General features: G+C 43.7%; 1 protein-coding gene across 1 annotated transcript; it reads right to left on the bottom strand.

Annotated features, from left to right (window-relative positions):
• Window positions 1-1,527: 1,527 nt before the first annotated feature.
• Window positions 1,528-25,251, bottom strand: LOC141148271 (microfibril-associated glycoprotein 4-like). The gene is made up of 6 exons (XM_073635540.1): window positions 25,103-25,251; window positions 24,774-24,861; window positions 19,398-19,543; window positions 19,212-19,308; window positions 5,117-5,299; window positions 1,528-2,600 (listed from the first exon to the last, which is right to left on the bottom strand). Exons 1-6 carry the CDS (start codon window positions 25,106-25,108, stop codon window positions 2,353-2,355), a joined length of 768 nt encoding a protein of 255 aa, XP_073491641.1. The 5' UTR covers window positions 25,109-25,251; the 3' UTR covers window positions 1,528-2,352.

Here is a 25,251-nt window from a genome sequence, read left to right as displayed (position 1 = left end):
TCGAACATGAGTTCCACTCGAACTCGAAGCTCATCCCTAATACACAGTGTGAGCCTGTTAGTCACAATAAGACAATGGTTGGACACCACACCTTGAGAAAACGCATCCTTTCTCCAAGTACATGACATCCGTGTCCTGTGCATTTAAAAGATCATAAAAAATTGGAGAATTCGATTTTCAATTAATTAAAAAAAAGTTAATCATTTATTCTACTGATCAGTGATGGAATACAATGTACCAATTAGTCCACAGATGTTCCATCAGCACCAAAATGCATTTTATTCTATGCCAGGCTAAATCCTATTGTCTTTATCATAACATTATTTGCATCACAGCAAGACAATCAAAAAGTATCGAATATTTAAAGCTGAACTCCCAGCAAAAAGCTAAATGTACAGGTGAAGGGAATATACCGATTAGCCATAACTTCACCCACCCAATATTGAGTAGGTTCTCCCTTTTGCTGCCAAAACAGCCTTGACTTGTTGAGACATGGACGCTGAGGTATCTGGTATCTGCCACCAAGCTGTCAGCAGTAACGGGACAAGGTCATCTAAACCCCAAGGCGATCATGCCAAACTGCCCCCTCCCCCAAGATGTCTGAGCATTATGTGTCTGTAAACCCCCCCCCCCTACACAAAAAGATTGGACACTAATCTTCCCAGTACAAATATGCCCCCCTTGCTGAATTCCTCCATCTCAGCAAAAATCTTTGTCCCTCCCTCCATCCCCCAAATCCCCCCAGCTCAAGTGCCCCCCACCCAAAAAAAAACACCACTCCTAGCACAAATCCTCTACCCCTAAAATCTCCTCTCCAAGTACACATCTTCTCCACCTTAATTCAAATCCCCCCTTACAACACAAATTCCCCTAAATTACCTCTTAGCAACCCCCCCCCAAATTTCTCCTCCTAGAACAATACTTACCCCCTGCAGCCACCCAAGACCGAGACTATTGAGGTCTCGGAGTCTGCCAATTGAGTTTGCAACTATCTAAGGGTGTCCTGGCCCTAACCCTCTTTCCCCAAAAAATATATAAAAAGGACTGTCAAAAGAAATAAAACCTCTCTTACATCCAAGAAGTGCCTGACGCCCAATGACTTTCACCATCTTTGCACCCATTATGCCTCACAATCCACCACCTATTAAAGGATGTCAGCTATCTTTGGCCTTGGAGGTTCTCATTAGACCAAAAGAGGTAAAAGACCTTGCTACACTTATGTAATATTCTAATTTTCTGAGATACTTAAATTTGGGTTTTTAATTGCTGTAAGCCATAAACATCAAAATTTAAAAAAAGAAATACTCTGAAATATATCATATTAAAATATATGAGTTTCATTTTTTGAATTGGATTACTGAAATAAAGTCATTTGTTTATGATATTCTAATTTTTTGAGATGCACATGCAGGTGCTGCTGGGGGAAATGCTGCTTTAGGCGAATCTGTTGCTTTGTCTTGCAAGGGCTAAGCTAAGCACATGTTCTTCATTTTAAAATGTAAAAAAAAAAAAAATGAAACGTCAGTCTCATGTATAAACAAGATTTTAATGTGAAGGTAATGCTGTGCAAATCTTTTTGTTCCTGTATGAGTTTTTAAATACACATTTTGGGAAAAAATACTTTTATATGGCAGTGGTAACTACTGGACACTGAGGACATTAGGGATGAAGGCATGCAGAGGGGATTACTAAGCAAACAATAGACAAAGAATACTGTCTAATGGAACTTCATCTCAAAGAGTAAGGGTCAGTTCTTTCCCACAAGTGAATCTTAGTAGCACCATAAAGTTAGCAAGAATGTTCAAGAAATAGATTAACATTATTGTAACAAGGGATGGTTGAGTGATGGTACCAGCAACACTGAAATATGGCACTGAAGGAACTTGCCATAATGAATGTCCACTGGAGATGAGTAAATCGATCCACACAAACCAAAATTTGGCCTGTATCAAACAGGATCTGCAAGACAGGTCAATTTACTCATTGGCTCCATTTTCTTTGAATCATTTGGGGAAACATGTCATTGTTTCCTCTAGGGGAGAACCTGCACTCAGGCGTGAATCCCAGACCTCCTGCCCCTTACTTGCCTTTGAGTTTCCTAACCACTTGTGCTTTGAGGAATATAACTGGCTAAGATTTGGAATCAAGATGAAGTTCCATCATCAGGGTCTTTCTTGAGATACATCAAGGCATGGAAAATATTACAGTTTTTTGGGAAAAGGTCAAAGATTAAATATCTCATGGGATGGTTTGTGGTCGCCTGTGTTTGGAGGACAATAAGATAAAACAGAAAGGAAGTCATAGGTCCTACAGGCAGTAGACATCACAGGTCTTGGACCAAACCAAGGGATTTCACACACGACGTATCTTCATCTCGGTGGACTTCAGGGAATAATAAAGACCTCGCCACTGAGACCAGATGACTCCGCTGCCATAGGACAGGTGGGCCCCACGCAGATAGGGCCCATTCAAGTTAGCCAGGTGGCAAGCTCGGTACCAGAACCCTCCCGCTGCGAGGGAGGCACAGTTCTGCAGGTAGACATCACGGTCATTGTCGTAGGTAGAGAACTTCATTCCATTGTGGTAGGTCAAAGAATCCCCTGTAGGAGAACGGCACGTCTTAAGTAAATCATTCAGAAATCAGTGTGGATGGCCAGTTATTGATATGTTGATGCTTTGTTTTATTGAAAGGAAAGGGTAGACAATAGGAAAGGAGAAGTATAGAGAGGAAATGACAAATAAAAGGGGATCGGAGGTAATGATGGATGAAAAGAGGGGAGGCGAGAGGGAGGAGAGGGGATAGAAAAGAACATGAGAGGAGGTGGAGAAAAGAGTTTGGGAAAGAGAAAGAAAAGGTATAGAGAAGAAAGGAGAAATGAAAGAAGAGTGGGAGAGAAGTGAAAGCGGTGGGGGAGAGGAGAAGAGAGGAGAGAAGGAGGAGGATAGGAGAGAGAAGGAGAAAGTGGGCTGAGGGAAGAAAAGTTGAGAGGAAAGAAGGAAGAGGAGGAGAAGAGCAGATGGGACAGAGGAGACAATAGGAGAGAAAGGGAAAAGAGAACTCAAAGGAAGGAAGGGGAGGAGTTGGAGCAATAGTGTTGTAGAGAGGAAAGGAGAAGGAATCAGAGGAAAGGAGGGGAGGAGGGAGGAGAAGAGATCAAGGAAAAGAGGATGAGGGGAGATGAAGGGAAGGAGTGAAAAGGAGATGAAGGGAAGGAGAGATCAAAAGAATGGAGGGCAGGGTTTGCAGAATAGTGATGAGGAGAGGAAAATAGAAGGAAAGAGTGAAAATGAGGGGGGCGGAATGGAGATGAGATGAATGGGAAAGGAAGGAGAGGAGGACAGAGGGGAGGAGATGAAGGAAAAGGAAAGAAGAGAAGGCACATTTATTCCATACATTAATTCGTCATATTAGTTCAAATATTGACTAGCGCACAAGTGTCCCAAAGTAACTCGCCAGCAGCCAGACAATATAACCATGGCATTGTTCCAGGAGATATCAGTCCAAAAAGTCCATTGCTTTGAATATCCATGATGATTACGTTAATCCCCCAACAGGTAAGTATTTCCAAAAATGTCCAATCTCCCAGACTCTTACCAGATCCGCTGACCCAAACATAAGTAAATGGGTTCAACAAAGCTTTATTCCCCAACTCTTCCATTTCCATTTCCATTAAAAAAGAAAAGGAGTAGTGCAGAAAGTCATCTCGATGAAACGCACCAGGGAGTGACGTCAACGCGCTTACGTCAGAACCAGAAGTGGCCATTACGCCATCTTGGTTATTGGAAACATTACACTACCTGCCTATGTGAGAATTTTCACTTTATTAAATGCCATTTGGATGGGATTTTCTGCACTATTAGTTTAATTTTTCTTTTTAACTGTTTATAAGGAGCTGAGTATTTCCTCACCAGAGAAGCAAGTTCATAAACAATGAAGTTATATAGGCAGGATCACCACCCCCGTGTCATATTTGTTGTTCGGGGAAGGTGTTTGGTATATGGGGAAAGGTGCACTTTAGTTAAATGAATTGGGTCACTTGTTTGGCACTTATAAAAGCACGGGTTTATGTGAGCATGTGAGGGTTTATGTTTTTTTTTTTTTGGATGTACTACACTATTGAATTTTTCTTTTCTTGGGAGATATTGCCAAGAGGAAGATTCAGGACTTAAAGGTGGTTTGGAGAAAGAATTGATTTTGTGCTACAAAGTTTGTTTTCTGGTAACAATATAGGCAGAAGGGAGAACAGGTCACGAGTCATTGGTGATTTTACATGCATCACATTAAATACACACACATACAGTGGAACCTTGGTTTACGAATAACGCGGTTAACGAGCGTTTTGAAAGACGAGCAACTTTTTTTTTCTTAAATTCTGACTCGGTTTACAAGTGTTGTCTCACAAAATGAGCAGAATTCAAGCTAATGGGCGGTGCAGTACTGCATTTGGCCACTGGTGCTGGGGCACCGGGGACACTCGGAGCGGTTAGGAGCCGTTCGGAAATACTTGGAATGACTCGGAAATACTCTATTCCCGAGTGTTTCTGAGCCTTTCCGAGCTGTCCCCGAGTATTTCCGAGGCTCTCTGGCGCCCCCCCCCCACCTCTGGCCACATGCAGTATTGCATGTAATAGAAGTCAATGCGGAACAAATTATCTTAGTTTCCATTAACTTCTATGGGGAAACTCGCTTTGATATGCGAGTGCTTTGGATTACAAGCAATTACATAATAAAGAAGACACAGCAGGGTTGGGGATTAAAGCTTTATTGAACCCATTTACTTATGTTTGGGTCAGCTGATCTGGTAAGAGTCTGAGAGATTGGAATCTTTGGACATAATTACCTGTTAGGAGATTGAAGTGATCTGTTAGGGCAGGGATATGCAATTAGCGGACCTCCAGCTGTTGCAGAACTACAAGTCCCATGAGACATAGCAAGACTCTGACAGCCACAAACATGACACCCAGAGGCAGAGGCATGATGGGACTTGTAGTTTTGCAACAGCTGGAGGTCTGCTAATTGCACATCCCTGTGTTAGGGGATTGAAGTGATTGTCTTGGATATTTGAAGTGCTAGACTTTTTGGACGGACATATTTTTAGCCTGAGTGCTTACTTACCTGCCCCACCATCACTGAACCCCTCCACGTATAAGGTGTACCCATCCTCCTCTGGGTTGATAGCGTTGGGGGAAAGAGCAAAATCGGCGTACTTGGCGTAGGTCCTGTTGCCTTCAAAATCACCCAGGTCTACTCTCAGCTCATACTTTTTCCTTAGAGTCAGCTGATAAATATTGTGCAGTCCTGGAGAGGAAATAAAATATAAAGGAGATGATGTATGAAGGAATAAAGTTCAATACTGCCTCTAGAAGAGGAAATAGGACATATTTTCTGGGCAAACTCTAAAGGATCTACAAACCCTCTACATGTCCCACACGTCTACACATCCCACTATATTGTCAAAAGTATTGGGACGCCTGCCTTTACACGCACATGAACTTTAATGGCATCCCAGTCTTCATCCGTAGGGTTCAGTATTGAGTTGGCCCACCCTTTGCAGCTATAACAGCTTCAACCCTTCTGGGAAGGCTGTCTACGAGAAGGCCTGGCTTGCAGTCTCCACTCCAATTCTTTCCAAAGGTGTTCTATTGGGTTGAGGTCAGGACTCTGTGCAGGCCATTTGAGTTCCTCCACCCCAAACTCGCTCATCCATGTCTTTATGTACCTTGCTTTGTGCACTGGTCCAAATCATTTGGTGGAGGGTGGATTATGATGTGGGGAGGAGCCGAGAGGAGCCGAATACACAGGACATCTGTGTTTCTCGGCGGCGCTAAATTTAAAAACCCATCATGCTGCAATTTTGGGCAATTTTGGGCAAGGCTGCAGATGGACGCTGATAAGGCTGCATTGATGGGCATTTAAATTGTAAGTTTTTTCTTAAACTTCCCTCCTAAACTTGGGGTGCGTGTTATATGCCGGTAAATACGGTAGTTTATTGTTGTGTATAATCACTGTTGTGTATAATTGATTCACAATGTGTGACCTTATATTTTATACCTCTCTGGTTCATATTGTATAGCCTGACTTTTTTTGGGTTATTGCATGTACGGGAGTGACATCCTCACGGCTTGGCCATTCAAACGGCCAGAGCCCGCCAATCTGGAAGTAAGACTGGGTGAAGATGGAAGTCCTGTCAATGGTGACAGCTCGCCACTGGATGGTTTTGTTTTACTGATAAGTCTTTCATACTGTGCTAGTATGCAATGCCTACTAACACATTATGCCATTACCTTGCAGGGGGGCACAAAAGTGTTTTTTTCTTTCTTCTTCAGGATTTGCTACGATCTTAAATAAATTAAACTTATCCAATAAGCCCCACACAAAAATCCCCTAAATAAAAAAGATTTTGTCTAATTGGCCCAATAAGCAATACTGTTCTGGTTTACAATTCCACATCTCCATGGTGCTGATGTATCATAGTCCTCAGAATACCATAAACTGGCCAATGGTAGAGTATGTATAGTATCACTAGGGAAGGATTGGTAATTTATTGTGGGTATGGCCTAGAGAAGCCTTTCTCAACCACGGTTCTGTGGAACCCAAGGGTTCCTCCAGATGTTTCTAGGGTTACCTTGAACTGTGGCTGATTAATCTCCCATCTGATGGTTCCTGCAGAGTTTTGGGTCCAGTGCCACTTGGTAGAACCAGCAGCATGACCCCAATGATCTGTTAAGCTGTCTGTAAGGGTGGCATTCTCACCACCACTGTAAGGGAGGGGGGCATTCTTCACACTGACCACCAACGTAGGGGGCATTTTCCCAATGACCTCCGATGTATTCATCTTAGCAGAGGTTTCCTGAGACCTGAAAATTATTTTAAGGGTTCCTCTGTGGATAGAAGGTTAAGAAAAGGCTGGTCTTGAGTAAGTAAATGGTAAGTGTGGAGCTCAGCAGAGTAAAAGGAAAAAGTCACAGCACTTACCGTACATTTCTATATGATATATATATATGAAAAACACAATTTAGTGTACAGTATATAACAGTACCAGCCACAATTAATGGAGGACAAGCTGTGAGGACAGAATGCCTAAAGCAAGAACATAATCTACAACACTGGTATGCCATTTACAAACAAACCTAAAATAGGGCAGAAAAACAATGAAATAACAAATTCAGAACTTCAATTCCAAGCATGTTCTGGCAGGAACATTTTCAGCATGTCATCACTGTGGAATTGTTCTATTAAAAAACAATCCCATTTTGTTTTCTATTTTTAAGGCCACTTTTTTAAAAGTAGATCATCAATCATGTTCTGCTAAAATCTGCTTAGTTGCTCTTGTTTCTCTTATATATAACTTCATATCTGCCCAATCGGAGGGGGCATTCTGAATTCCGGGGGCTTGTGTCCAAGATCTTAAGTTGGGCCCAATCCTTTAAAGAGGAACTGCAGTCTGCTCACATAATCTGTAATAAAACCATCTTTGCCATTCCGAAACTTCCCTCCAACCACTTTGCATATTATTTTATATATACTGTGATTCTGTACTTGCCAAATAATGCTGCAGAAATCTCCCTCCGCTGAGTCTGGCTGCAACCATTTTAACTGTGGGCAGCTGAAGCTGCTCCCTGTTCACTTCCTGGGTTTACACAGACACACACAGAGGCACACCTCCAGCTCTGCATCTCTCATTGGCCCTCTTATGTCTCACCCCCCCCCCCTTCCTGGCAAACTCTCACGAGAGTTAGAGAGAGAGCTGTGCATGATGTCATAAGCCTAGGCTAATGACCAGACAAGAAACAGGAAGTGGGCTGTATAAGGGATTTACTGGCCGCGAGCGTGGAGCCGATCGTTAGCCGCTTGCTAGCGTCCTGTTGGCCGGCTCATCGACCCCCGCCGTGAATAGCGGAGGTATAGGATCACCTCTTGGGTATGCCCCACAGAATTGGAAGCCTCTTGATCTCTTATCAGCAGAGGGGACCTAACAGCAGAATCGTGGAGGAGGTGTGCCGCTGGAGCTGCTTTGACTGACCTGACGGGGAAAGACACTTCAGCTGGAAGAGGGAGACACACTGAGGACGCTGTGATTCTTGGAGGTGGAGGAGGTGAGAGTGTTCCTCTATCCCTGAATAGAAGGAAGCCATCCAAGCGCCCCAGGAAATCGGCCACATATATCAGCTGTGACAAGGTTAGCGAATGTGCTCTGGAGAGAGGAGGGGCACATAGCTGATATTAACTGGGGTCTGTCAGAGAGCCCGCCCCTAGAATCAAGATACCAGTTCGCAGGGGGCCAGTGGTAAACTATCTAAGACTGTGCTATATCCTGGAGCTTTGTACAATATACTCTTATACTCTGCATAATGAGACTGTGATTGGGGGGATCTTTCTCATGTAACACCTCTAGGCTATGATACAAGGGAGCATAAGCCTATGCTAGGTGATGAACTGTGAGCTGTGTAGTTTGTTGCAGAGGTGACTACAGGATTGCTCCCCTCCCCCCGTTTGCACCTGATGAATTGCATGAGCCCACCTTCCAAGATACCTGAAGTTTAAACCGAGTATAACTCAGGACTATATTACCCCCCATGCTCACCTTAGCTGGAGTGCGGGTGGGATTGGGAAGATAGATTGGGCACGATAACCTAGAAGAGGATCTGTGGTTGCCTATCCCTTTTTTTTATTTGGCTTGCCCACAGTATATATACTTCAAGAAATAATTCTCTTTATAGATATCCGTACTTCATTAAATATTGAACTAGAATTGTCCCTATCTGGCGGGTTAGATCTAGCAATAAGGGGGAAATCAACAAAAGCAAGTAAAGGGGGCACGGCTGCGCTAAGCCCGGGAGGCATACAGCGCTATATGTCTGCGGATTCAAGTATTGCAGAGGAAGAGCAGGGGAGCCCTAGGCAGGGGGCTCCAATGCGCGCAGGATCAAATAGACAGAAATTGACAGAAGAAGAGAACAAAACTGGGAGAGGGCAGGAGGGAAAAACCTCAGGGCCAAGAAGTAACGGGAGTATCCCCCAAGGAGGTTTGAAGTGCCAAGAAGGGACTCAGAGGAAAAGTGGAGGAGAGGATGAATTAACAAGAGGAAAGTACCTGCAGCCCCTAACTCAGGAGGGAGTCCCACAGATTAAAGAGATATTAGCAGAGATGTTGTCAAAAATGGAGGCATCATTGAAAGTGGATATAGCTGCAGTAAGAACGGATATCGGGCAAGTGCTTGGAAGGGTGAAGGAGATTGGATGATCACGACTAAAGATTAGAGGACATTAGTAAACAAATCAAACATCTACAAAGTACAAATAGAAGCCTCCTTTATAAAATAGAAGACCGAGAAAATCACAGCCGGCGTAAAAATATACGAATTAAAGGGCTCCCGGAGAAATATAAAAATGAGGAATTGACAACAGTTATACAGCAACTATTTAATCCCTTACTAGAGAGAGAAACGTCAGAACCCCTGAAGCTGGATAGAATACACAGGATTGCACGCTACTCTTCTTATAGGTCAGAGAGTCCGAGAGATGTGATAGTGAGATTCCACTATGCAGAAGATAAATCAAAAACATGGAAAAGACACGTAACTTGCCAGGAATAGGCTATGAAGGTGCAGAACTACAAGTTTATTCAGATTTGTCGGCAGAGACTTTAACAAGAAGGAGACTTTTAAAACCTCTTACAGAGTTGCTGAGGGCATCCAGGATACCTTACCAATGAGGGTTGAGGGTTCCCTGCATGTTTGATTGGGAAAAAAATCTCCCAAACTGTAGTTCTGAGATTCCTTGAGGACTTGGGGAACTTTTGTGGAGGGTTGGGCATCCCCTACTTCCATTCCGGGCTGGGAGGAGGTGAAAGGGCCGGCTGCTCCTCTAAAAGAGTTGAGGTGGAGTGGGGGGGTGATGGGGAGTTAGGTATTAATTAGTAGTCTATCTGAAGTAACAAGATTGGGAGAGCTGAGCGGGGTAGGGGAGGGGGGCTGGGGGGTCTGAAGCGCTCTCGGAGGGGTTGGGGACGTGAGCCCATTGGGTAATATGGTGACAAGGCGGCATCAGGAAGATGTCGGCTGAGACCATATTTTTGAATAAATAAGGGGGTCTGTCTGGCCTCTTTAAGGCGTTTTGTTCCAGAGATGGGGGGGGGGAGGGGGGGTGGGAAGGCAGAAGGAAGGTCCCTGGGGGATTTTTGGGAGGGCATGGGGGGGGTGGAGACTTTTTTTTTTCTCTCTCTCCCTCCTGCAGGTGTCTCTCTATCTCCCTTTATGGGGTACCTTCTTGGACCGATCAGACACTCCTTTTTGGGATGAAGTATGGGGGTAGTAGTGAATTTGGTTACATATAATGTAAGGGGACTAAACACAGCAAAAAAAAGGGATAAAATTAATAAGGAATTGCAGCTCTTGGGAGCAAATGTGGTGTGTCTTCAGGAAACTTATATTACACACGCATCAGGGGCTAGCTTGGCGTCATATCAATTTCCAAAATGGTTTTATGGAGACACAGGATCAACACACTCCAGGGGGGGGTGCTATTGGATTCGATAAAATGATGATGTTCGTTGAAGGAGAGCTCCTGACCGATCCAGAGGGAGGGTTTCTTTTTATAAAGGGTAGATTGTTCAATATGTTGTGTACAATAGCAAATATTTATGCTCCAAATCGAGACCCCGATAAATTTTTGAAGAAAGTATTAAAAAAGCTTGAAACCTTTAAAGAAGGTAAATTGATGATTGCAGGGGACTTTAATTGGAGTATGGACCCAAGTATAGATACCTCAGGAGGTACCCCTAGATCTATAACTCATAAATATGAGGCATTTAAAAAAACGCTCATGAATCTTCATGTATTATTATACAAGATTTATATAGCGCCAACAGTTTACGCAGCGCTTTACAATGTATAAGGGTGACAACACAATTACAGTACAATACAAAAGGTACAGGAGGGCCCTGCTCGTAGAGCTTACATTCTAAAGGGAGGGGGTGGTGATACAAAAGGTAACAGCTGCAAAGAATGATTTGATGGGGGTGGCTCAGGGACAGTTATGTGGGTGTGGGATAGGCTTCCCTGAATAAATGAGTTTTCAGGGATCTCCTAAAGGTGGACAGTGTAGGGGCTGATCGGACATACTGGGGAAGGGAGTTCCAGAGGATGGGAGAGGCTCTGGAGAAGTCCTGAAGGCGAGCATGGGAGGAGGTAATAAGGGAGCTAGAGAGCAGGAGGTCCTGGGAGGAGCGGAGGGGGCGATTTGGGAGATATCTGCAGATGAGGTTGGTGATGTAGATGGGGGCGATGTTGTGGATGGCCTACGGTGGGGTAGGGGAAGCCAGTGAAGGGATTGGCAGAGAGGAGCAGCAGTCACGGATTGATTAGTGAGGTGTATTAGTCTAGCAGCAGCATTCATAATAGGCTGAAGGGAGGATAGCCTGCTTAAGGGTAGGCCATTAAAGAGAGAGTTGGAGTAGTCGAGGCGGGAAATAATCAAGGAGTGAATAAGTTGCTTTGTGGTGCATTAGTCAGGAAGGGTCGAATTCTGGAGATGTTGCGGAGGTTAAGGCGGCATGATTTAGCCAGTGATTGGATATGGGGGCTGAAGAAGAGGTCAGAGTCAAGGATTACACCGAGGACCCTGGCATGTGTGGAGGGATCAATGGTTGTGTTGTTGATATTAATGGCGAAGTCACAGGAGGGGGACCGTGAAGGAGGAAATATAACAAGCTCAGTTTTAGAAAGATTAAGTTTGAGGACGTGGTGTGACATCCATACCGATATGTCATTCAGCAAGTTTGAGATCCGTGAGGAGATAGAGGGGGTGAGTTGAAGAGTGGAGAGATAGATCTGGGTGTCATCAGCATAGAGGTGGTATTGGAAGCCATGGGAGGTTATCAACTGGCCCAGGGAAGAGGTATAGAGTGAGAAAAGGAGATACCTAAGGACGGAGCCTTGGGGTACTCCAACAGAAAGAGGAAGAGGAGCGGAGGAGATGGAGTTGTAAGTGACACTGAAAGTGCGCTGAGATAGGTAGGAGGAGAACCAAGATAATGCAGAATCACGGAGGCCAAGGGAGTGTAATTTGCTGAGGAGGAGCAGGTGGTCAACTGTGTCAAAGGCAGCAGAGAGGTCTAAAAGTATGAGTATGGAGTAGTGGCCATTGGTTTTGGCAGTTATTAGGTCATTGGTGAGTTTTTTTTAGGGCAGTTTCAGTGGAATGTTGTGGGCAGAAGCCAGACTGTAGGGGGTCGAGAAGGTGGTTGTCCATGAGGTAGCGACTCATTTGGTCATGAACAAGGCGTTCGATGAGCTTGGAGGCAAATGGGAGCAGGGAGATAGGTCTTAAGTTATTCAAACAGGTGGGGTCTAGTGAGGGTTTTTTGAGTATGGGGGTAACCAGTGCATGTTTGAGCGGGGATTATATCCTGATTGAACATCAGCTAGTCCCATGCCTGCAGGCTGCTGAAATTAAAGCCATTACCCTGTCGGATCATGCCCCGGTGAAAATCCAGTTGGTGATAACGGGAGCTGCTCTGACTGGGAGGAACTGGAAACTGAATGATTCCCTGATACAGGACCCTGACACGATTAGTAAAATAGAACAGGAATTGAAGGAATATTTTGAGATAAATGATACAACGGAAATATCTAGGGCCATTTTATGGGAATCACATAAAGGCCTATATAAGGGGGATCTTGATTGGGATAGGAGCTGGGAAAAAGAAAGAGAGGGGGGAAAAAATGGCACTTCTCTATAGGGAAATCCAGGAACTTGAGCAGGGCACGCGTCCTAGAGGGATCCCTGAAAGGCATGAACTAATAGGGAAAAGAAGAGAAATAGATGAACTGTTGGAACAAGAAAGGAAATGTGCCTTCCATACTATAAATAAGGAAAAGTATACGGGGGGGGTAACAAATCAGGGAAATGGATGGCGAGAAAGGTGAAGGAAAAAAAGAATAGGGCTTTTATACCTAAGATCAGAGATGATAGGGGAGGATTGGAATTTTCCTCCCCTGGCATCTCTAAAATATTTCACTCCTACTATAGTTCTCTATATAAGGTGGGCCAGGAAGAGGGTGAGAGGAGGAAGGAAGCCATGAGAGAGTACCTGCGGGACCTAGATCTTCCCAGGGCGAAGAAGGAGGAGGTAGAGGCCCTAGAGGCCCCTATCTCGCAGGAGGAAGTGGAAAGAGCGATAAGGAATACCGCCTTGGGAAAAAGCCCGGGTCACGACGGATACTCTATATTATATTATTAAAAAAATTCTAAACTTCTAGTACCCAAATTGTGTAATTATTTGAATTCCCTGGGAGAAGGCGAGATGCCCTGAGAGGAGTCACTATTGGCTCATATTACTCTCATATTGAAAGAAGGGAAGGACCCAGCAGCTCCTGGAAGCTATAGGCCTATCTCGTTATTAAACACGGACATAAAAATCTTTGCCAAAATTTTGGCAGATAGGCTGAAGGCTTGGTTACCTAGGTGGGTACACAATGATCAGGTGGGGTTAGGAAAGATACCCCGATGGTCCTCACGTCAATTGATGCCGAAAAGGCTTTTGATAGAGTTGACTGGTGGTTTATGTTTGAAACATTGAAGCACTTGGAGATTGGGGAGAGGATGATGTGGTGGATTGCCTCCCTCTACCATCACCCCAAAGCTAAAATTAGAGTTAATGGGACCCTGTCTTCTCCCCTTGAATTATTCAATGGGACAAGACAGGGTTGCCCCTTGTCCCCAATTCTGTTTAGAGTAACACTGGAGCCACTACTAGCAGTGATCCGTAAGAATCCAGACATTAGGGGAATCCGGGTAGGAGAAAGGGAGTATAAAGTAGCGGCATTTGCAGACGATCTGCTTTGCTGTATGGCCAATCCTAGAACAACAATCCCTATAGTAATGAAGGAGTTGAAAAGCTATGGGGAATTGACAAATCTTAAAATAAATATGGCTAAATCAGAGCTCCTAAATATAACACTCTCTATGAGTGAGCAAAAAGCAATCCAACCCAGGTTCTGTTCAAAGCTAACTATATCCCCCTACTTAATAAGATTAAGGACCTATTTAACAAGATGAGATATAAAGCTCTATCATGGACCGGCAGGATAAACGATGTAAAAATGTTTATACTGCCAATTTTAATCCACATTTTTCAGATGATTCCAATTGCGCTCCCTCCGGTTTTCTTTAGAAAATTGCAAACAATGGTATTAAAGTATATCTGGGCACGTTATCTCCCCAGAATTGCGTATGACATTCTGACTATGGAAAAAAAAAAGCAGGGGGGGTTAGCAGCACCTGATTTCATAATGTACTATCAAACGATTTCCATTTCCAGAATCGCAGACTGGCTATATAATAAAGAAGATAAAAGTTGGGTTAATATAGAAATTGCGCAAAGTAGTGTTGATATTGAAAAAATTATATGGATCCCATCACAATTTCGCGATTTAGAACAGCACACTAATTTTTTGACAAGGAACACATTTAAGATTTGGGATAGATTAAGTAAGAGGTTTCACTGGGACTACAATTCACCTTTAATTTCACTCATTGACACTAATTATTTCAAACCAGGGAAAGAAGAGCACTTATACTTTACAAGGTGGGCTAAAAAAAGAAGTGATACAATTACAAGACATAATGATGGGAAGTAGGCTTTACACGTACACAGAAATTACACAGAAAGGGGGAAACAAACCACTGGATAAATGGAGGTATGCCCAGCTACAACACTTTGTGCGATCACTTCCACAACCACTGTGGGGCAGAGACCAGCTGAGAGCAATAGAAAAACTTTTAAGCTCCCCTTTGTGCATAACTAGAAGCATATCTAAAATATATAAAATACTCAGGGGAGAAGTAGGAAGTAGCCCTCCATCTTATCTGAAGAAATGGGAGGGAGAAATAGGGTGCTTGAGAGATGGAGAGCACAGAGCAAAGATTCTTAAATTGGCATACGTAATAGCAAGAGATAAGCAGACATATGAAATGGGGTATAAGTTAATGGCAAGATGGTACGTGACCCCCCAGAGGGCGCATGAGTTCACGTCAGGGAACTCCCCAACTTGTTGGAGGGGTTGTGGAGGTTTGGGAACCTTTGCGCATCTCTGGTGGGGGTGCCCCAAAATACAATCCTATTGGGAGGATATTATAGAAGCGATATTTCAGATAACGGGTGAGCGGGTTAAAAGAAACCTGTGGATATGTTTGTTTCATGATACAGAGAAGGATGTACCCCAATATAGGAAATCATTAGTCCCACATCTTCTGAACGCTACTAAAGCTTTGATCCCATGCTACTGGAAATCCCAGGAAGCCCCAAGGTTAAAGGATTGGATAGCAAGAGTAGAGTGGGTAAGAGCCATGGAAGAGTCAATATACCAGATAGAAGACTTAGGGGGGATATATCAAAGGAAATGGGGGAAATGGGTGGAATTTAGGGCAACAGAGAGGTGTGTGTTGTTGATGGAGCTATAGGAGTGGAGAGAGAGGGGGGGGGGAGGGAAGGGGTGAATGCTGTGTTTTTTTTTTGTTTTTTTTTTCCCCGGTGGTAGGGGTAGGGTGGGAGGGGGGGAAGCGTAAATAACATGTATTTTGTTTTAAAAATTGTCAAGAGTTGTATATTATTCTTGGCAATGTAAAATAAGTAAATAAAGAATATAAAAAAAAATACATGGATCTCCTTTGGGCTGTGGCCATCAAAGAATGGAATCGCAGTGAGAAATGCTTCTCGAATCGGAACCTCAAAGTGTGCAGTAATAACACAGTGGGCCCCTCCACCTTGGTCCTGTGTGCACTGCACACACTGCACACTTTAGGGACACACCAGTGGGTACAATCTGACATACCTCCTAACTGCCCCTCAATTGGAAGGACTGTCCCTTTATTGCTGGGGTCTCCAAACTTTCAAAACAAAGAGCACATGTACTGTCTTCCAGACTTTAGGGAGTCTGAACTATGGCCACTGGGAGTGGAAAATGTCTAGTAAAAAAAAAAATTATTAATTGTGCCCTATCGTTGGTGTCAGTGTAAGGCAATAAGCCACACTGTTGGTGTCAGTGGCAGGAAAAGTGCCCTATTGTTGATATTAGTGGAAGGATTAGTGCCCCCATTGTTGGTCTCAGTGGAAATTATAGTACCCCACTGTTGGTGTCAGTGGAAGGAATGTTGCCCTATTGTTGGTGTCAGTGGAAGGAATAGTGCCTCCATTGCTGGTGTCAGTGGGAGGAGTAGTAACCCATTGTTGGTGTCAGTGGGAGGGCTAGTGTCCCATCCTTGGTATCAGTGGGAGTGTTCCATTGTTTATATCAGTGGGAGAAACCATGCCCATCATTGGTGTCAGGGGAGGAATGTCCCACATTTTTGGAGTCAGTAGTGCCTCGTATCAGTGGGAGGAAGAATAGTCCTCCAAGGGTCGCAAAAATGCAATGAAAGGGCCAAATCTGGTCGTTTGTTCTGTTAGAAATCCCTCTGTCCCTGTTTCCACCTAAGGTGTCCCCCTTTTTGGTCTGATGTATGGACCTTTATTAAAAATGTACTATTTAACTATAAAAAGTATTATACTACACTAAAACCTTTCATTCTACATCTAAATGATTGAATTTGACATTTTGAAAAGGTAATATAATTAGTAAGTAAGTAGTGGTAAAAAAAACTCAATTGTAGGGGTAACCATTAGTTTTATGCACATTGTTGCCCACAAAAATGTGGGACGTGGCAGGGGCGTGTCCTTTGCCTATTTACATTGTACTAAAATGTGTCCCTCTTTCTCATCTCAGAAAGTTGGGAGGTATGAATTATGCTGCCTTTCTCTTAATTCTACCAAAATTTGTAAGACTGCATTAACAACTTTCCAACTTTTCAACCATTTCCATTGCTAAACAGCATGCACAGTATATGTATCTAAAGTAGCAGGCAGCTCCAAAAGTGAAGATTTCCTTATATGGAGTTAGGTTTTATGTCCAGCAGCTTCCCATGTACACTATAATAGGAAATATGAAAGAATGACATTTATAAAAGTAAAGTATTTCCTTCAGTGGAGGCTGTATCCCAGTTCACAGTTAATACATTGTTGGGAGCCAAAGAAGGACCAAAATTTGGACAATGTATTGAAATATGTTTTTTTGTGATTGCCTTTTTGTAACTATGTTTATTGGCATTGGGATATTGGATACAATAAGAGATTTGAACACACAGATGACATCAGACAATGATATCCACCTGCATATTTCTAGGTAGATTTGACTGATCTGCAGAGAATTAAGTAGGGATCTGGGCCATCAAGATTCATGAAATGTATGATTCTCTGCAGACTGGACTTTAATTTATTCATGAATGATATAGAGGATGGTATAAATAGCTCAATCTCAGTGTTTGCTGAGGACACAAAGCTAAGTAGGGAAATAACTTCACAGAAAGACATTTTATAAGAGGACCTCAATAAAAGAATGGGCTGGGCAACAACATGGCAAATGAATTTTAATGCCAAAAAATGTAAGGTAGAGCACTTGGGGGCTAAAAATGCTAATGTAAGTTACTCGCTAGGGGGAAAACCTTTGGGGGAATCCAGGATGGAGAAAGATTTGGGGTTCCTAGTAGATCTCAGACTCAGCAATGGCATGCGATGTCAAGCTGTAGCAAGCAAAGCTAGTAGAATATTAGTCTGCATAAAAAGGAGGATCTACTCCAGAGATAAAACGATAACCCTGACACTTTATAAAACTCTGGGTCAGCCACATCTGGAGTATTCCGTCCAGTTCTGGTCACCAATCCTCAGGAAGGATGTGCTGGAACTGGAGAGAGTTCATAGAAGGGCATCAAAGTTATTAAAGGGACTGGAGGACCTCAGTTAAGAGGAACAACTACTAGCACTAAACCTATTCTCTCTGGAGAAGAGATGCTCGAGAGAAGATATGATATCGATATACAAAATACCTTAATGGTGATTCTGGCATAGGGAATTAATGATTCAGTCTCAGGGAGTGTAAGAAGACACGGGGCCACTCAATTAAACTGGAGGAGAAGCAGTTTAACCTTAAACTGCATAGGGGGGTTTTCACTGCCAGGGCAGTAAGGATGTGGAAGTGAATTCCACAATTGGTGGCATCAGCACTAAGTATTGATAATAAAAAAAAATGCTTTGACGTATATCTTAGCGAGCACAGTATACAGGGATATGGGAAATGATTATGAACATGCACACCTACACAGGTGGAACTGGATGGAGTGGTGTCTTTATTCAACCTTTCCTACTATATAAACTATGTAACTCTGGACAAATTTGCTGGGCTATATTCAGGCAAATCCAAATATTCACAGTTCACTGATTCACTTGATAAGCAAATTAAATTGTTTATTTCTAAGCTGACATTTTTCCATGAATGAAAATGAGGCTTTGTGTTTCCATTGGGATCTTAGGATCCCAAAAAAATAGTGCCCTATTCAGAAAAAAACATAAGTAATAAACATGAATACTTACATTACACCTCACTCAAGCAGCGTCTTTACACCTTTGGCCCTTCACGTTCTCATGTACAACAAGGGGCCTCTAGGTACAATTCTTGTACAACAATAAAAAACTGAAACAGCTTCTACAGTTTCCCCACTCTACCCAAAACAAAATACACAATATGGCCAAAATGTTGTGGACATTTGGCCATCATATCTTTATGAGCTTGTTGGACATCTCATTTCGAAACCATGCCCTTTAATGTGGAGTTTGACCCCATTTGTGACTATAACACTCTTCTGGGAAGGCTTTCTACAAGATTTTGGAGTGTGTCTGTGGGAATTTGGGGAATTTGTGTTCATTCAGCCAAAAGAGCATTTGTGAGGTCATGTACGTTAGCTCACAATTAGTGTTCCAGTTCATCTCAAAAGTATTCAACAGAGTTGAGATAATCTAGCCCATTTGAGTTCCTCCACACCAAACTCATCAAACCATGCCTTTATGGAGCTGGCTTTGTACACAGGCCACCATCATGCTGCAACAGAAAAGGGTCTTCTCCATAATGTTTCCACAAGGTTGGTGGAGCACAATTGTGTATAATGCTTTTGTATGCTGTAGCATTAATAGTAATCTTCACTATATTCTCCTGAACTCCATCATTCGAAGAGTGGTCCACGTACTTTTGGTAATATAGAGGTTGGTGTGTTGGTCAGGTGTCCACAAACTTTAGCCATATAGTGTAAATTTTGCTTTTACTTGTACTTCCACACTCACCTAACCAGTACTCTCCATCTGCTCGGCCAAACCCTGTCTTATAGTCGGAGTAGCCACGGAAGAAGCTTATAGTACCATTGGACCTCTTTTGGATCACCTGAGGGGACAGTTTGAAGACAATAAATTAGTCGGCAAAAAGTTGAGAAAATGGCCTTTATATATAGTTAGCAAATCAATGAATCTCACCGTCCATTTCCCATCATCAGTAGTCATATCACAATATACTGGCACAGCGCTGGATGGCCCCGATGGGTATATCACATAGACTCCATCGGCATCTGCCCCTAGGTCATGGACGTCCTCACAGTCTATTGGATATTGAGTGTCTGAACCTGTTCAAAGACACCAGAAGAAAATCTTGTGCGGTCATTATAATACAACTTAATACGCAACTAACAATACGGACAATAGATAGAATGTCCATATTGAACATATTGGTCACTATTGGGAGGCCCAATATCATTTATATTGCTTTTTGCTGTAACTGGAATTCATAACCAACAGAGATAAACAATCTTTTGAAATTTTTGATCAGTTGTGGTTCAGATGAAGTTTTTAAAAGCTTGTCGGTCTCTGAAATTGGGAGTTACTGAAAAGTAAGTCCCACTGAAGTCAAGAACCTTCAGTGGTGCAAAGGGGTGCTAAGAGTTGGGCCTGGTATGTGGCATGAGCCATGGGGTGGCATGGTAAATAGAGCAGTAAGCAAAGATGCACAAACAGCATAAGCTGCCACACCACCAAAAAAAATAACACTGAGAGGCAGTTTTGGCTTGGGACATCCAACCTCAGATACTCTGTCCAAATGTTACCCTTTCTGAATCTTGGGGTCAACTTTAATGCTCAGTAGGTGATAAGGCAGATTACTTGGCAATGAACCTCTTTCCAGGGCAGGAGCTCCTGTGGGTGTACTCTGGCCTAACAAAATGCAAGTCAGTTGTTGAACGAAAAGGTTGGCGTTGGGAAGTGACTTGAGGCAATTGCCAGCCATATTGGGTGTTATCGCTCCAGGTGGGAGATGAAATCACCTTCTGAAGGAACAACAAGCAGAGAAAGGGGTGCACTAAACAATGCAAGAAAGAGGGGACTAACTGTGAAGACAGATGCTCAAAAAAGTACAGGTGGGCTTTTGTAGGTGAGTTGTACCTAGGAACCTCTTAGGTTCTAAAGGCAAAGGGAAAACAAGGTTAGCTACCTACATAATGTGGACCTGGAGAGAGAGAGAAGCAAAGATGTTGTGCAGCTTCAGTTGCTTGTGCCATAAGTTCTCCAGGAACAGTTGTAGTGACTGGAAAGGACTGACATGGCCTTGAATCAATGTTACATAACATTAACCCAGACAGGTGAGCCTCCTTTTGCTTAAAATTAATTGGGACTGTATATGATGTACAGTACAGAACCATTGTAGGGGAACGTGTGCTACAAACTTTGTGGTGGGAGACATGCACTATTCTTTTAAAGAGAATGTAAAGTGTTTTCCCCCTCATTTTGTCATATTTTCTTTATTATTATTTATTACACTCACTATTATTTTGTATTTACTTCATTTTTAATTATGGACATACAACCTTTTCATATTTAGTCCTCACAGCTAGTAGGTGGTAAGAAGAGTAAGAGCAGACTACTAAATGACCTAATGAGGGGAGTAATTCTCCAGCCCTTTTTCCTAGCAGTAATAACCCCTAAGGCATTGTCGTTTATACACAGTCTTCGCACAAGCATGAACTTGCTATATGTATTCGTAGCACCCTCTAGTGTAGTGTGCTAGAAGTGTATGTCAGAAGGGGGTGTGATGTCATAAGGGGGCGGGGTTACGTATCGGGTGACCCCGCCCCCTCTGACGTCACGGGGAATGCCACAGGGAAGTCCCCATCAAGGCCCTGTGCGTCAGAGGGGGGCAGGGTTACGGGGTGGCCCCACCCTCCCTTATTTAAGAACCATCAGAAGAGGAGAAGCGTCACACAGCGGGAGCCTCCCATCATGCCATCATGGATGCGGATCGGCCCGAGGAGAAGAAGGGAAGAAGACGCCGACGCCGCAGAGGAAGATGCCAGACAAGAACACAGAAGGAAGAACCAGAAGAACCAGAAGAAGAAGAAGATGGAGGAAGAAACCGAAGGAAGATAGAAGAAAGAAGAAGCATTTAAATAAAGGAATTGTCAAAAACTGTCTCTTGTCATTTTTAACATTTTTGACAGTTTTTTAGTGAAATGGTACGGGTACTTTTGTACCCCCTTACCATCTCACACAGGGGGGAGGGCCGGGATCTGGGGGTCCCCTTGTTAAAGGGGGCTTCCAGATTCTGATAAGCCCCCCACCCGCAGACCTCCATAACCACCGGGCAAGGGTTATGGGGATGAGGCCCTTGTCCCCATCAACATGGGGGGGGGGCGCTCTCTCATCTCCCCGTCTTTTCCTGCAGCCTGCCAGGTTGCGTGCTCGGATAAGGGTCTGGTATGGATTTTTGGGGGGACACCACGCCATTTTTAAAAAAAATTTTGGCGTGGGGTTCCCCTTAAAATCCATACCAGACCTGAAGGGTCTGGTATAGATTTTGAGGGGGACCCCACGCCATTTTTTAACAAAATTTTGGCCTGGGTTCCCCTTAATATCCATACCAGACCTGAAGGGCCTGGTATGGAATTTAGGGGGACCCCCCACGTCATTTTTTTTTTTAAATTTTGGTTCGGGGTTCCCCTGTGGGGAATTCCCATGCCATTTGTATCAATGAACTTTTATGTGTATTGTCTGACCGGCAATTCATTAATAGCCGCGAGTAGTTTTAAATGACTTTTTTTCCTTTGAAATGTCATTTTGCTGTCAGACTGTTCTAAACACGGTAAACATGCGCCCCTTTACAGGCATACTATAGACACCTCCCAGGTACGAAATTTAAAGGAATATTACACTTTTATTGTTTCACTTTAAGCATTATTAAAATCACTGCTCCTGAAAAAACGTCCGTTTTTAAAACTTTTTTTTGCATTGATCCATGTCCCCTGGGGCAGGACCCAGGTCCCCAAACACTTTTTATGACAATAACTTGCATATAAGCCTTTAAAATCAGCACTTTTGATTATTCATGTTCGTGTCCCATAGACTTTAACGGTGTTCGCGTGTTCAAACAAATTTTTTGCCTGTTCGCATGTTCTGGTGCGAACCGAACAGGGGGGTGTTCGGCTCATCCCTATTCTCTAGCTAGAAGGTTTAGTCTGCCTTAAAGGGCCATGGTGGTCTATTCTTATGGTTTCCACCTTTGACGCATACCAGCTTGTATATACAATATTGGGGTCATTGGTGTCACTCCAATGTATACAGAATACAAAAGGAAGGCACCCTGTATTTCCATTCGTGGTGGGACCTACGTCCACTATCATGTGATCCCATATAGTTCTCAGCACTTTTTATTGATTACGCTATACCTATCCTTCTCCAGTCAGATACAGGAACCTGCTATGTAATACAGCAATATATACTTTAGATGCACATCTTGATATTTTTGGCTGGCTCCTGTTGCTGTCATGAGGGGGTTTCCCTATTCCGGGGGAATTCCATTTTCCCCGCGTCTCCTTCCCTTGTTGATACCCCATGTGTGTCTTCTCCCTTTCTGGTCGTCACCGTCCTCTCCTCTGCATCCAAAGTCACTCAGCACCCACCCAATCAGTCCTGAAGAAGCAAGCATATCTTGCAAAATGCGTTGACATTTGAGTATGGAGCAACACACTAACAGCAAATTTGTGAATCTCGTTGAATTTTGACCTCAACATACCTTTTAACACTGTGACTTTTTTGTCTTTATACTATAGGATTGGGTTTCTGTTGACTCTTTGTAGACGGAGGGTGCCTTTTTAATACCCCCCCTCCCCCGTTTTATGATTGTTGTATTTTAATGTATATCTAATAAAATTTGTTATTTTTTAAACAATATCACCTCATGCTGTGCCTACAAAATCAGTGTTTCGAGAAGCTAAGTTAGCTTCTCTCTCTTTTTGTTATAATTTGGATGTTGGCAAGGTGAGGGTCTTCCTTCCCCAATTTAAAGCGGAGTTCCGCCTGAAAAAGAAAAAATTAAAAGTCAGCAGCTACAAATACTGTAGCTGATAACTTTTAAAATAAGGACATTTACCTGTCCAGGGAGCCCGCAATGTCCTCACCCGAAGCCGACCCAGTCCCTCGGCTCTGGGTGGAGGCGTTGGCATCTTCAGTAAGGTAATCAAGGAAGTGAAGCCTTGCGGCGTCACATCCTGGTTCCCTACTGCGCATTCTGAGTGGTCCCTGCTGTCTTCTGGCACCTGTGTGTCTCCCAAAAGACAGCAAGGGGGGGGGGGGGGCTGGACATGGCATAGATCGCCATGGATACTGCGGCGGTCTTTCGCCGGAAGTGGGAGCAAATACCTGGATTAGACAGATATCTGCTCCCCCCTGAAAGGGGCCAAATGTGACACCGGAGGGGGGGGAGGAACCGAATCAGTGGAAATTCCATTTCTGGGTGGAACTCCGCTTTAAGACCCTGGCTCCTGGGTTTGAAGCGTTTTTAGCATGTGGATAGTGTAGGGACAGGATACCTATCTGCCTATCTGTATTAGTGGCACAGAGAGATTCCAGATGAGTAGGGAAAGCATAGGGATTGGCCACTCTTAGTGGAAACCTCCCCACTTGGGCGTGGACCAGCCAGGCTCTGTCAGTTTGGCTGAGACATGCTCCACTACATGCTGTTGTCATCTGTGAGTGTTCCCGGTTGGGCCTCCTCCTACCAGACTTGTTGTAATCTTCTTTACTTTGACTTCTTTACAAGTTCTTTCAATTCGATATGGACTAAGTGTGTGTTATTGTTCCCGCACCACGCTGCACCCACAAACTTGTTACCTCTCAATAAAACTAAACAAGATGAATGGTTATTTTAGCATCATCTCGTTGCCGGATTAAAAATGGAACGGAAGTGAGGATTTGCTATGTTATAGGGAACATTTAGTTCTGGCGAGGTCAGGTGAATTTCGGAAAGTCTGCGTCAGGAGTGACGAGACGTCGGTGCGCAGGTGGGGTAAGCCCAATGTCAACGCTAGTTCACCAGGAGAAAGAACAGAGTGTCACTAAACCTACAAGGTTGGCTGTTGCGGAGGAATTTGGCCAGAAAGTGACTTTACCCGTGCAGATGTGAGCGAGAAGCATTGAGTCATTTAGATATCGAATTACTGCCCGTTCCCCAAACATAACCAGCCGTGTACACACATAGCAGAGGGAAGTGATTCTGTAAACTCAGTCTGCTCCGAATGTTAATGTCACACATGTTGGAATGTTTAGTTACAAATGCATTTGAAGAAAACAATACGAAAGAAGAGGACAGAGGGGTTAATGATGGAAAAACGATAGCCAGAGCGCTCGTCTTTGGCTGCGCTTGGATTGGGGGAGAGAGCAGGAGTGTAGTTCAGCTATAGTGCAGATGTCACAACTCAAAAACAATCCAAAATCTCATCCCAAGAAACCTGCTTTGTATGTTTTGTTTGGTTTGATTTTTAGAGCAATGACTATCCAGCTGTTTTGCAGGGAATGTTGGACCCCACTCACCGTTCTCATGGTCCGTCTTTAAAGTTTGACTTTGTGCCGGGTTCAGGACCACCAACAGAAGGAAGAGGAGACCCAGGCGTCCTGGAACCTGCAAAAAAAAAAAAAAAAAAAAAAGCCAAAAAGTTATGATGGAACCTCAAATCCCCCTTCATTTTAAAGAGCCGCGGCTACTCTATCAGTCCTGACATGACCCTTGTGAAAGGGATCCTCGCTGCAACCCCCGGGCTTCCTTAATTCCAAGTCATTCTTCCCCCACCGTCCCCACAACAGCTGGAAAAACTTGGAAACGGGAGGGACATTTGGCAAGCGTGAGCCCCTGGACTCCTTACCTCCATGCCTGCAGTCTGCAGAGTGTGAGTTTGCTATTTAAGGTCTTGTATTTATATGTTGCGTCTAGTCCAGAGAATCCCTCCTTTCTGAGCCTTCGCTGCTCCGGGTTTCTAATGTGAGGGGAGGAATGAGAAAAAGGGGGGGGGGG

This window comes from Aquarana catesbeiana, linkage group LG06 (genome assembly GCF_042186555.1).
Source record: "Aquarana catesbeiana isolate 2022-GZ linkage group LG06, ASM4218655v1, whole genome shotgun sequence".
NCBI lineage: Eukaryota > Metazoa > Chordata > Amphibia > Anura > Ranidae > Aquarana > Aquarana catesbeiana.
Note: the sequence above shows the minus strand (reverse complement) of the source record. Positions and strands in the feature narration are given on the sequence as shown.